The sequence below is a fragment of the Hyaena hyaena genome, unplaced genomic scaffold (genome assembly GCF_003009895.1).
Source record: "Hyaena hyaena isolate Hyena2069 unplaced genomic scaffold, ASM300989v1 scaffold_462, whole genome shotgun sequence".
Taxonomy (NCBI): Eukaryota; Metazoa; Chordata; class Mammalia; order Carnivora; family Hyaenidae; genus Hyaena; species Hyaena hyaena.
Genome location: NW_024081092.1, coordinates 738,716 through 752,167, shown reverse-complemented (window position 1 = coordinate 752,167; position 13,452 = coordinate 738,716). Strand labels below are relative to the sequence as shown.

General features: G+C 36.3%; 1 protein-coding gene across 3 annotated transcripts in view; it reads right to left on the bottom strand.

Moving 5' to 3' along the window:
- The window catches only part of GRM5 (glutamate metabotropic receptor 5), a 513,285-nt gene extending 507,218 nt beyond the window's left edge, over positions 1 to 6,067 (bottom strand). For all 3 annotated transcript variants that reach the window (XM_039253697.1, XM_039253698.1, XM_039253700.1), the window contains exon 1: positions 5,407 to 6,067. In XM_039253697.1, the coding sequence (XP_039109628.1) occupies positions 5,407 to 6,067 (661 nt within the window). The remainder of the gene's footprint in view (positions 1 to 5,406) is intronic.
- Between the last annotated feature and the right edge of the window lie 7,385 nt (positions 6,068 to 13,452).

The following is a 13,452-nucleotide window of genomic DNA, read 5'->3' as shown; positions in this document are numbered from 1 at the left end:
ATTATCACCATGATGATCTCAAAATCCATCCCAGCTCTCAACATTATTCAACCCCTGGAGAACCAAAATGGAAGCCCTTTAAAAAATACTAGTAAGGCCCATAATGACATTTCTCATCTTTCCATACTAAATTGTTGTCTTGATACAATCCCAATTAGTAGAAATAATGTGACAGGAAAATGTAGTTCCATTTTTTAAAAGTTAAACTAAGCATATACACTATGAATCACTTTGAAAATCTTTCAACTGAGGCTTGGGTGTTATCACATGTTAAAATAATCGACGGAAAACCATATCACAACTTAAAGGTGGTACAACACTGCAATATGTAGGTTAGCCTGAAGACAATGTTCTTAATGATAGCATTTTACCAGTACAACCTATTGGTACACTTTCCCCTAAGAGCATCATTGACATGTTTTTTGGCTATAACAAATTAGCATTCCTATATCATTAGATGGAAATAATAAATTCAAGAACCAGTGCAAACAAAAAAGGAGGAAGGTGTGAATAGCATTTTACAATTAATCAAGGAAGGCATCTGGGCACCTCATTTTTAAAAAGAAGCAAAACTGTGAAAAATTACAAGTGCCTGCTATTTATCTACATGCTATCTATTCATAAATAGTGAGTTAGGTACTATTCTAAAACAAATTCATCTATTCAGCAAATAGCCTTTGAATACCTATTATGTGCTAGACACTCTGATAGGCACTTTGGATGTATAGTGGAGTTTCAAAATTGGCAAAAATTGTGAAGTATAAAAATCCTATGAGGCATCCATAAAGTATAATATACATGACTTTGTACACAAAATCCAATCTGTAATTGCTTTTTCAATGAAATTGAGCTAGATCAAGGGTAGGCATGTAATAATGGAATGTATGCAAATGTCTGATTACTTAAAACATCAAGACTTTAAGGGAATTATCAAATCTTTAGCTATAGGAATATGGATGAAAGACTAAATTTTCCTTCTTGCACACAGCACTTATTTCACATTTGTAAAGTAATACATTTAAATATAAAGGATATTAATTCATATTAATGCATTTAGTTTGTTTCAGTTTTGAAGTATAAACATTGTAGTAGTAACCAGTTGGGAAGTGGGGCAGTTAAAGTCATGGTGATGAGTTTGCTTAAACTGACTTGAAGGTATTCATTATTGCTCATAAACTTATGGTTAGCTGAGTAATGCTTATTGCCTCAGCTGGGCTGTATGTGTGACTGCAGTTAACTGTGGGTCAGAAAGGCAACCAACTGTGATCTTCATTGTGTGCTCTCACACAGTTGAGGTCAAGTGGTCTAAGATGGCCTTATCTGGAAAACCTGGGTGCTCTCATCTTTCCCATGGTGATGACAGTGTTCTAAGACAGACAGACTAGAAAGGAAGTCTTCACTTCTACCACATCTTATTAAGCAAAGGAGTCACAAGGCTGGTGCTACACATGAGTAGAAGGGAACTATCAAGTTACAAAGCAAAGGAAGTCATCAAAGCAGCCAGTCTGCCACACCTCGAAATAGGCAAGCACCATTGATCCTGTGCCATAATGGGCACATATACCAAGGTTTGCCAGAGTGCTGAGGCAAAGGACCCCTTAGATCTTCTCAGAGCAGAGAGTGTGCTGACTGGACTGATGCCTTTAAAAGGAGTAACGTTTTTTCTTCAGTCATTGCATGTTCCTTTCCTACACACAGTTGAAGAGGTAGTGTGATCTGTCTTAATTTTTTTTCTTTTTTTTTTTCTTTTTTTGCTTTCATACTATTGATCTGTTGACCTAGATGGCCTAGGCACAAATTCTGCATGGTACAACAAGCCACAGTAAATACTCAGTCCTGTAGCCAGAGAAAAACCATAAATCAAGAAAATGGCAAGTGTAAGAGATTAACATTGAAGCTAAAACTCAAGTCTCCTTGTGCTGTCTTCTGGAATTCTGTGATGGCAACACTTCCTTGAAGGAACTTCTTGTGATCACTTCCAAGAGTGACTGAGTGACACAGTACTACCATATTTAAGTATAAAATGAGTGAGTGATTTGGGAAAAGGGGAGATAAAGGATTTAAATGGGACAACATCTTTTCATAGACCTCAATGCCTCATATGAAAGCATTTGGAATTTTCAATACTCTGGGGCACCTGGATGACTTAGTCAGTTAAGTGGCCAACTTTGACTCAGGTCATGATCTCACAGTTCACAAGTTTGAGCCCCATGTTGGGTACTGTGCTGACAGTTCATAGCCTGGAGCCTGCTTTGGATTCTGTGTCTCCTTCTCTCTCTGCCCCTATGCAGCTTGCATTATCTCTCTTTCTCTCTATCTTGAAAATACACTTTTAAAAAGAAAGTTCAATTCTCTTTAAGAAAGAGGAATATGAACTGGTCAAAGGAGGAGAGGAATAGTTTGAGATACGGGGGCTGAGAGATCTGGTCTAGAGGGTTACACCAATCCAGCCACCAAAAAAAAAATATATATGTGAAAGGAAGAACTAGTATTACCATTTCATGGAAAATCCCACATTTTCTGAAAGGCTTTCTGAAAGGCCAGTCAGAGAACCAGGAATCATCTTGAGGGAGTTTCCACAGTACCCAGCAGAGTGTATCTCACTACACAGCATTTTTCTGATCCTGGATGTGATTTTTACTTCATGAAATTTCCTACCACACCACTCCTATACTCATAAATTTTAAGAGATAATACCACATAACCTCATTATACACAATATTGCTTGGGATCAAAACAATATAAATACTTTCTGATTAACCACATAAATAAATAAGCCAAAGTATTTCTTTCAGTCTTCGTTCATACTCAAAGTTTGTTCTCTCCTGAATTCTGGTCATACCCAAATACTTTGCCAGTGTTTTGCAATAACATTTCTACTGACCTATTTTGGCAAAATAATTTGCCTGAATTTGGCAATGGAATTTTTATTGGCTTACTTTTTGCCCACAAATAGAATGTTTTCTTTTAATTTTCATGTTGCAATAGGAGGCTTATGCTTATAATACACAACTTCAAATGTTTGCACATAGAAGTCATACATTCTACGTGATCCCTTAATTCTTCAATTTCCTCCTCAAAAGGAGCAACTATTACCAGTTTTGTTCTTCTCTGAGACAAGTTCTTTGAAAATCACTCAAATGGTGTATACAAACGCCATTTTACAAAAATAACATGCCATTACACTAAACTGTACCTTGCCTTTTTCACTTACAATGATTCTGGAGTTCATTATTATTATTTCATTACCTACAGACTGCCTCATCCAATTTAATAGCTATGTAATAATACTTAGATGGACAAATCATAATTTATTTTATTAGATCACTATCAGTGTACATTTAGGTTAAAAAAAGTTAAAAGTTTTCATTAGTAACAGCCAATGGTCATGATGATTAATTTCTCTTAGAACACAATCTTGCATGTCCTACATAGTGACCAAGACTTACTCTTCTAAAGCCAGAGGGACGTCCATAATGAAATTTATGATTTGAGGCAAACCAAAACATAACTTTATCCTTGGCATTTTGTAAGCATTCTTATACTTTCTCACCTTCTCATATTTCCTCATGCCCTTTTCCAGAAATCCATCCCTTCTTAATTTTCACCAATTATCAGTACTTTTTCTGTTAAAACTCAACTGTCAAATTCTTCTCAAAGATTTCCACCATGGCCCTAATCACCACAGAGCAGAACTTGATTATTTTTTCTGTTAGTTACTTTAGAGACATATTAGTAACTTCTTACCTGAATTATGGTTCTATAAGTATTAATGCATGCCTCATGTCCTTTGCCAGATTGCATACCCATTGAGGGTAGTGATATATAAAACATAGGGCTGTCTTTTAGAGGACAATCAGAAGTCCTTACATGCATTTGTACTTAATAAATATGTGTTGTATAAATATATCCTCAGGTGTTATTCCATTGGATTCTGTTCATTTATAGGACCCTAACCTAGAAGTAACTATGAGTCCTACTCTTAAAATTATTTATTAGACATATGTTGGATGGATCATTTAAACTCTTAAAGCATTTATATTTTAAAATGGGAATAAAGTACCTGGATCATCTGTATCACTGGCTTCTTGTAAGAACAAAATGAAATCGTAGTTTTATACTGAAAATCTCAGCATCAGGAAAAAAATTCGAAGTTTCCTCATCCAATCACCTACCCACTGCTCAAAATCTCCATATATCAATATTTTGATAAGTAAACTATAAATTTACATGTAAAATTTCCAGAGGCACAAAAATACCTCAATCCAATATAGAAGCCCATTTTATGTTTGTGCAGCTCTGACTACTATTACTGAGTAGGCACACAGTGAAATCTATATTATGCTATTTCATAATGAATAGTTTGCTACACCTGACTGGTGATCAGTTGCCAACCTCTGAAGCAGGCTCACTCTGGTCATTCATAACGTGCTCAATAACTCAACTAACATTTTACAGGATTGGGTTGTCCGGACCACATTGATAATGTTGTTGCAAGATTCTTCAGTCTTAACTAATCCTCAAGATGATTCAATGAACTATAAAAAGTATTCTGTACCTTCTTGCTTTAGTATATGTAGTAAGTTGTGCTAGAAAGAGTGTTGTGTAACTAGTGAGTTTCGCATTTGGGTCACTTAACTTCTGCAGTCAAACCAAACCTATCCCAAACAGCCTTGGTCATGAACTAATAAGTAAGTAATGTATGTGAAAACATTTTCAAAGCACCATAACCAATAAAAAGGGTTAATATTATTATTATTAATTATTACAGAACCTCAGTCATATTTTGCTTCCTCATTTTGCTTTGAGCATAAGAAGCAATAAATTTCAAAGCAAAACTGATTTCAAATTGTTAAAATTTATACTTTCACAGTATATTCTATACAGGGATAAAATTAATTCATACATATCCCCATTCCAGATTTAACTATACTCTACTGAAAAAATAGTGGTAAGACTAAATTGTTTGGTAATTTTCTGTCACAGTACACCTGGAATATGAAATACTATATTTCAAAGCAGCCTGAAACTGGCTATTTGAGTCCCTACCTGAATTTGTGTGTACCTCTCCTTATTAAAAAGAATAATAAGTTGGAGCAGTTGGAGCACTGTGAAAATTATGAGATGTTCAAGGAAGATCTAGAAAACTTAAAAATCTCTAGCATCATTATAGCAGAAGTACAGATAAAAGGTTTTTCATTTCACCAAGTGATGGCCACATAAACACATATTAGCTTAACTCAATGCCTCTCTAGGCATCTGCCACTCAGCCCCTTCTTATATTACTGCTCTACCTGGGCAACTCAAAAGATCCCAAATAATGGGAAATATTTAATCTTCTAAAACATGAATTTTTAACTGATATCTATAATAAAACATACATCAATGAATGTAAAAAATGCTTACCTTCTGTGTGCACAGCTGACACATAGGTCCAATTGTACCTCTTCACTATGTCCACCATGGCCCGTGCCTGTTGGGCATCTGAAGGAACAACCCTCATGAAGTACTTGAACAGAGTCTTGTCACTCAGATCCATGCTTGTTGCCGAGTAAGCAATCTGAGGTATGTTGAAAAGCTGGAGCAAGTTCTGGACCTGAATGGCCACAGAACTGGAGCCAGGCCCAATGACCCCTACAATGGGCTTCTTGGAGCGGAAGGAAGAGGAAGACCCATCCACGCAGCGCACCAAACCTTCTTCTTCTTCTGAAGAAATGAGGGAGTCCCTGATGAACTCAATGCTCTGCTCTAGGGCCACAGCTGAATGCCAGCAGGAATCCCTTATCTCACAGCCCAGTGTGATGTTGGGCAAGAGTGTGGGGTCTGAGTTGATCCTTTCCAGAGTATGCAGCATGGCCTCCACTCTCTGAATGCCATACTGTTCACGAACTGCCCCACACTTCCTCTCATGAACTTTGTCCACCGTGGGCTGATGGTGGACAGAAAAGAGAGCTCCGATAATGATGTCACCCGGCATGTGAGCCACCACCCTCCTCTCACTGGACTGTGCACTCCCACGGACATCTTCTTTCAAAAGCAGAACTGACAGGATCAACAGAAGGACCATTTTAGGAAAAGAGTTCAAGCTAATAAAGATAGCATGGTGGGGAAAATTTAGGAAAGTTCTGATAGACAGAATCAAACAATGTCCTATTTGGGACGTTGGGTGGCAAACCAAGGAATTATCCAGTAATTTAGATGTGCTCTACCATGTTCCCACGTACCATTTAGTTAGATGCATCCATGTGATCATGATCTTCAAAACCTGGAAAAAAATAGCATGGGCATTTAACAATGTAAGTGCAATTACTTTGGGAAGCTCTAATGGTCTATACTAATAGACTTTGATGATATAGATTAAGATTATAATCTTTTTGAAAAAAGAATCTAAAAATTTTTAAGACTTTCCTCTGTCTGTATCTTTTTGTAATTTTGTAGTTTAATGAAGCAAGCAATCTGTTAAGAGCTTCTTGATCCTACTTCACTTATAGTAATATTTTTTGTATTTGTTCTTCTGGAGTACACAAAACCAAATCTTATGTGTGGCGGGCCAAACTATATTCTTATGCGGAGATGAGAGAAAGCATCCTGAAAGCATTATCCCATGAACAGAAAACGTTAGGGTGTATGTACTCCAAAATTATAAACATTAGTTACCATGGGTGATGATTTTTGTTTTAGAAAAACAAATTTTAAGCATTAAGCATGTATTAACTACGAAACTGCAAAAATAAAGTTACTTTTTAAAAAAGCTACATAGTTCCTCTTCAAATGCAGTGTAAGGCAAGTTAAACAATCTCCCCAATAAGTAAGTATTGCATCTCATTTCCATATAATATAGCACAAAACATTAGGAGGCCAGGTAGGTATTTCCATGCTAAATGAACTACAGGAAAGGAGGGAGAGAATTGGGGTATTACAGAGTAAGATGTTCCCTAAATAGGTAGAAAGACAATGAGAAATGAACACCTGTTTTTGGAGAAAATAATATTCAGTTCAAATTCCAGTTCTGCTATTAAGAATCATTAATAAAATGTTTAACCTCTCAGTACCAGAGTTTCCTCATCTGAAAAGTGCCATATTATGTACCAGGCTACCTTACAGGAATCAACATAAGATATCAACTATGCAAATGTCTGTATATTGAATAAGATTGTATATATTCAGGACATGACCTTTTCTGTTATTAAATTTCCAAGGACATTCTGTAGCTAGGGGTTGAGGACAGAAAATTCTCTGGCAACCCCCTCAGTCCTCCAGAGTCTTCAAAGTAATTACAGAGTCCTGTAATAAAATTCACAGTTCAGTCCTCTATCTATGATCCAGGAAAAAAAAATCCATATCATGAAGACCCAAAGGGCAGGAGGGATGCGTGTTTAGAATTATCCTTCCAAGTAGAAACTTGGTACAGCTTTGAAAGTAGTCATCTATTTCAGTTTAAACTCCGAAGAAGAGAATTTGTCCCAAGTTGCCTACCACAAATTCTAGGATAGTTTGTAAAAGGGAACTGACAAATTAGCGATTTGGATTATTTAAAGATTAACAGACTTATTTAGTATGTTGTCCTCTCTGCCAGCCAAGAATCTCAACTTGCTTTAAAGTGACTAACTCCCTAGGGGCACCTGGGTGGCTTAGTCAGACAAGTCTCTGACTCTTAGTTTTGGCTCAAATTGTGATTTTGCAGTTCACAGATTTCAGCCTTGCATTGGGCTCTGCACTGACACAGTATGGAGCCTGTCTGGGATTTCTCTCTCTCTCCCTCTCTCTCTCTCTCTGCCCCTCCCCAGTGCTCACTCACTCTCACTCTCTCTCTCTCCCTCTCTCTCTCTCAAAAAATAAACATTAAAAAAAATTTTAATTAAAAAAAGTAACTCCCTAAGCAACACCTTTCAAAGACAAGTGATGCTTCTTCAGGAATTTATACGATTACAAGGCTTCTTCAGGAATCCTAATGGTTTTCAACACTAACAAGACTTGCAAAAATTCTAGTCCAGACACCAAATGAAGATAACTTGAATCACAGTTCAAATCACTTCCCCCCTCCACCATTTCCACCACTGCCTTCTACTGTTTCTTGTGGCAAAAGAGAAAGGCTCCCTTGCATAGTGCTAAACATTAAGAGTACAAAAAAAAAAAAAAATCAAGTTACTAGATGTTCCAGAATTACTAGGTGCTTACCAATACTTAGGGCAAAAAACAAGTTTTGGTATGGAAAAAAACAAGGTTTGGTTGGCACTGTAGACAAGGAACATGGAATAAAGACTGATATAATTTTCCCTTTGGAGAAATTATCTGAATATTCTCAAGCATTCTCTTCATTTGTTTAGATCAAAGACCTAGAGATCGATGCTTACTCTCATAAACATATGAATTCTATGGCAGACAAAAAAAATCTTAGGTAAAAGGAATCACAATGTCTTATTAAATCCAGAATGTTAATGAACAAACACAATAACAAAAGAGGACTCATTTTTATTACATAAGAGCATCAAAGTGATATGCGAGACTAGAGGTTGTCTATCAAAATGATGAAACTAAAATAGTCCCGTGAATTTTATTTGTTAAAATTCTTTTAGACAAGCCCTATATATTGAGACATAGTAAATATATATACATATATATACACACATACACATACATATATATATAACACTGAGATATTCCTTCCTACTATTTAGCTCCCTATAAGCTAAATTCATGATTTAACTCATTCAAGATATATCCACTAACTACTGAGTGGGAAATACTAATGTAACAAAGAAGTACAAGGATGTACATTGATAATTGCCATCATTATCTTTCATTGAACAACCATTATACACCAGACACTTGTTCATTAACTCATTTAACAAATATTTATGGCTTGCCTATGCTATGATTCTATTCTGGAAATTGAACATGCAAGAGAGAACAGGCTGTACATGCTTCCTACACTCTTGGGGCTTGCAGATCAGTACTCTAAAAGGTGACTTTAGCTGGAGCCTGGTAAATGTAAAGAACAAAAAATAAAGAATGAAAAGAAGCTGTTCATGTGAAAAGTGTGACTGGAGCATAAAGAATGGGAACAACAGTGGTACAAGATGAGGCTGCAAAAATAAGAAAGGGCCAGACCATGAAGGATCATGAAGGCTCTTACATGGAATTTGGATGTTAAGTGCAACAGAATGCCATTGAGGAGATGTAAACAAATGACTGACACAATTCAATCTTAGAGAAGACTGTTCTAGCTACTCACTGTTCTGGATAATGGACAGAAGAAATCTGATTAGGAGACATAAATAATCTAAGGAATTATAGTGCCTTGGCTATTACTGGGGACAGTAGATTCAGAAAGGAGTAGACACAATCAGATATATTTTACAAGCAGAAACAATTGGATCACTGATGGCCTGGATGTGCATAATAAGGTAACGAGAAATCAGGGTCTACTCCCAGGTTTGGAGTCTAAAAATTAGTGTACTTTGGTACCATTAAAAGATATGGGATATATTGGTACAGAAACAGGTGGAGGCAGAGAAAAACATAGTAATTTTTCTTTGAACATGTGAAATTTGAGATACTTTTAAAGCACCTAGGTACAGGTACCAAACAGGAAGGTGGGTATGTAAGACTGGACCAAAAGGAGTGTTCTGGGTTAGAGATACAAACTGAGGGTCACCAATATATAAAATCTTTACAATGAATATAATCAACTGGAGAGTAAGTATAAGTAAACAAAAGGTGGAGCTAAGAAGTAAACCCCACAGAGAGGTCAGACGGTGGAAAGGGCAGCTAACGAAACAAAGGCAAGACAGAAAGTAAGGAGAAAAAGTAAGAACATATGATGTAAGAAAAGTCAGAAGAGAATGTCTTTGGCACTTTATATTTACAGACATTACACAAGGCTTGAGGGCTGCAAACAATAAAATACATCCTGCTCCCCCTAAGATATTATGTTCAGAGTGCATGAAGTACCTGTGTGTGGCATGTGTGTGGCAGGAATACTTAGATCAACCCTGAGATTTAAGTATTATTTTATTATCTCTACTTTACAAATGATGTCATGGGTTTTGATAAGTTAAAAACTTGCTGGTCCCTCATAGCATAACATATAAAGTTGTTGAATCCCTGTATTGTACACCTGAAATTAATGTAACATTGTTACATACATACATACATACAACTAGCCAATCACTTAGAAAGTGATGGAGCTAGACTTTATGTCTATGCCTAGTGACTCCATCATACACTCTTTTCATTATTCCTTGGTGCCTTACTGTCCCTTCTTTCGAGAAAGGTATTTCAAAAGTCCATAAAAAACGAGAAGGGTTACCCAAACAGTTTGAACATCCCAGGGATATAGAATCTTACAGGAGTTTACTTTAAACTAGAGAGTGAAGAACATTTCAGGAGAAGAGATGATTCAGCACTAAGAATGTAGAAGTGTGTATGATTGTCTAGTACAAATGTATTTATATTGCCCTGTCACTCCCCTCTAGATTATGGCCTGCTAGATTATAAAGCAATGACTTTGTAATCTGCCCCAGATGTACACAATGGCTGTATTTCATCAATATTAGCTACGAAGCTCAGATACCTGGAAAGTATACTTTGAAATAAATTATGACTTGGAAATTTGACAGAATTGTGCTACAACTTAGCTTATTATAAGGTTAAACAAGTCATCCTATGTGTTCCCAAAATACATGGAATTAATAGAACATAAATTCCAAATAGACCAGTAGGGTATACACTAGCCCTAGCACCATCACTCAACTGTTCAATACATATTTATCAGTACCTGTTCTGTACCAAGCACTCTTCTAGACCCTGTGGTTTCAGTTATGGACAAAGTAGACATAAATCCATGCTCTCCTAAAGCCTATATACACTAAGGTGGCGGGGGTGGGGGGAAGGATTGTCAGGCAATAAACAAGATAATGAGGTAAAATATTGTGTGTACACGGTAATGAGGGTTAAAAAGAAACAATAAAGCATGGAAGGAAGATAGAAAGGGTTAGAGATGTGGGAAAACTTTAATAATGTAGACAAAGAAGTATAAACTTTAAAAGTAAAATCTGGATAAATACCTAAATGAAGTAAGGGAATGAGTCATGCAAATATCTAGGGAAAGAACTTTCTAGGTAAAGTCACAATCAAATGCAAGGCCCCTGAGGCCAACTTCTGCTTACAGTATGTTGAAGAACAGCAAGAACACGAGTGTGACTGCAGCAAAGCAAAGGGGACAGAGGATGTAAGGTCGAGAGACACTATGATCGTGTGGATTCTTTTTGGACTTTAAAAGGCTGGGCTTTACGATCATGTGACAGTGTTTTTCTGAAAGAGTTCTCAATAGAAGACAGACACACAATGACCAACATTTCAACAAAAAGTAGGATACAAAGGCAGAACTGAGATGACAATTAGGAAATTACTGCAAAAATCCAGGTGGGACAGATGGCAGTGGCTTGGATTAGGGGGACATGGAGGTATCGGTGGAGAGAACTGGTAGGATTCTGAACATATTTTAAAGACAGACTGGAAGGTTTGCTGTCATATATGACTTGGGATATGAAGGGAAGATCAGAATCAATGAAGACACTAACGCATTCAGCCTGAGCACATAAAAGATGGTGCCACACTGACTGAGATAGAGAAACTGGAGGAACAGATTCGGGTGGACTTAACAGAAGTTAGTTTTGATAGATGAATTTTTAGACTAGACCTTTTAGAAATTCAAGAAGAGACATTTAATAAGCAGCTGGATATATGAGGCTACATTTCTGAGAGAAGTCTGCATAGGAGACACAAATGGGGGAGGCATCACTATACACATACTTTTTTTGTAAATCGTGAAACTAAATGAAATTACCAAGGAAGTAGAAATAGAAAAGAAACTAGTTCTGAGACAGCCCCAGGGAATTCCAGGGCTTAAGTTCCCAGAGATAAGGAGAAATCAGCAAAGGAGACTAAAAAAATGTTAATATAATTTAAAATATTAATATATAAGTATAAAATATTGAGTGTGTATGCATGCACAATGCCTCGAAATGTACACTGACATTAATAGGATGTTTTATGGGTGGGAGGACTAAGTGTACCTTTTAATTTCTTGTCTTTATCCATGTTTTCTGAATTTCTACATTTACAATGAAAATATATTATTTGTGATATTAGTTTAATGCGGGACTGGGGGGATCTACCTTCTAAATTTCTGCCCCAGTGTCCCTTGTAGCTTTATCTCCCTTGAATCTGCCCTTCCTTGGTGATCTACTAGTAAAGCAAAGTTGTGTCTATTTAATACTGCTCTAACCAATGGTTTTGTTCATGCTGTTTCTGACAGTCTTGCTTCAATAGCCTTTATGGCAGAGTTTTTAAGAGTATGGGGTTAGAATCAAGTAGACTTGGGGTTAAATTCCAGTACTGCCATTTATTGGATATGTGCCCTAGGTCACTTAGCCTCTCTGAGCCTAATTGGAGTAACAATGGTATCATCTCAAAGACTTTTAATGAGGATTGAATGACATAATACTTTAAAATTGCCACTTTATAAAATCTTCCAGATCTTTCACCTTGCAGTGTTTGCTCTATTTTCTGAACTCAAATGACATTTTTATTGATACTTTCTTTTGTTTATTACTAAGCTAATATTGTAGCTATTTATACATGTTTTATCTTCTAACATATTTCAGATCCCTTAAGGGTTAAATCTGTACCATATATAGCACCTGGTATAATTCTTACACAAAAAAGATGTTCAGTAAATCTTGCTTGATGAAGAAATAATGCAAAGTGAATTGCCTCTACTTGCCTTTCTGGTCAACTACCTGACTGAGGTTCCAAGATATTATCCCTTGCTCCATCCTGGAAAATTGAAAAATGGATAATGAAACTTCCTCCCTGCCTCCAGAGGTCCTCAAAAAGAAAACAAGGACTGACAAAGTAACAGGTGGAAACCTTTAGTGTCTCCCATAGCTTTCCAACATATTAAGGAAAATAGCATCATAGAAACAGAGAGAGCCCTGTAGATAATTCAGTTTATCTGAGACCATGAAGATAACATGATTTTTGGCAGTCCTATGACCATAACCCAGCAAAATCCCATCTCAAAACCCAGGTTTAATCATATTCTACAACTTGGTATCTGTTCTTCCATAATTTTCTAAGCATATAAATGTTTATGATATTTTTTAATTCAAATGGAATGTTAGTATAAAATCTATATGTTTTGCTCTCCTCAGTATAATACAGTGCAAATATCTTTCCATATTGGTTAATTTTGTTGATGGGGACAACAATAACAATAATTAAAATATTCAGGCACCTTACCATGTGCTAGGCACTATGCTTAGCATTTCACAGAAAATATCATTTAATTGTCATGAAAAATTTTGTGCATATTTTACAGATGAGGGATCTGGGGCTCAGATAGAATGGTTTGGTTAATATGCTAAAGCAAGCTATTATCAGAAC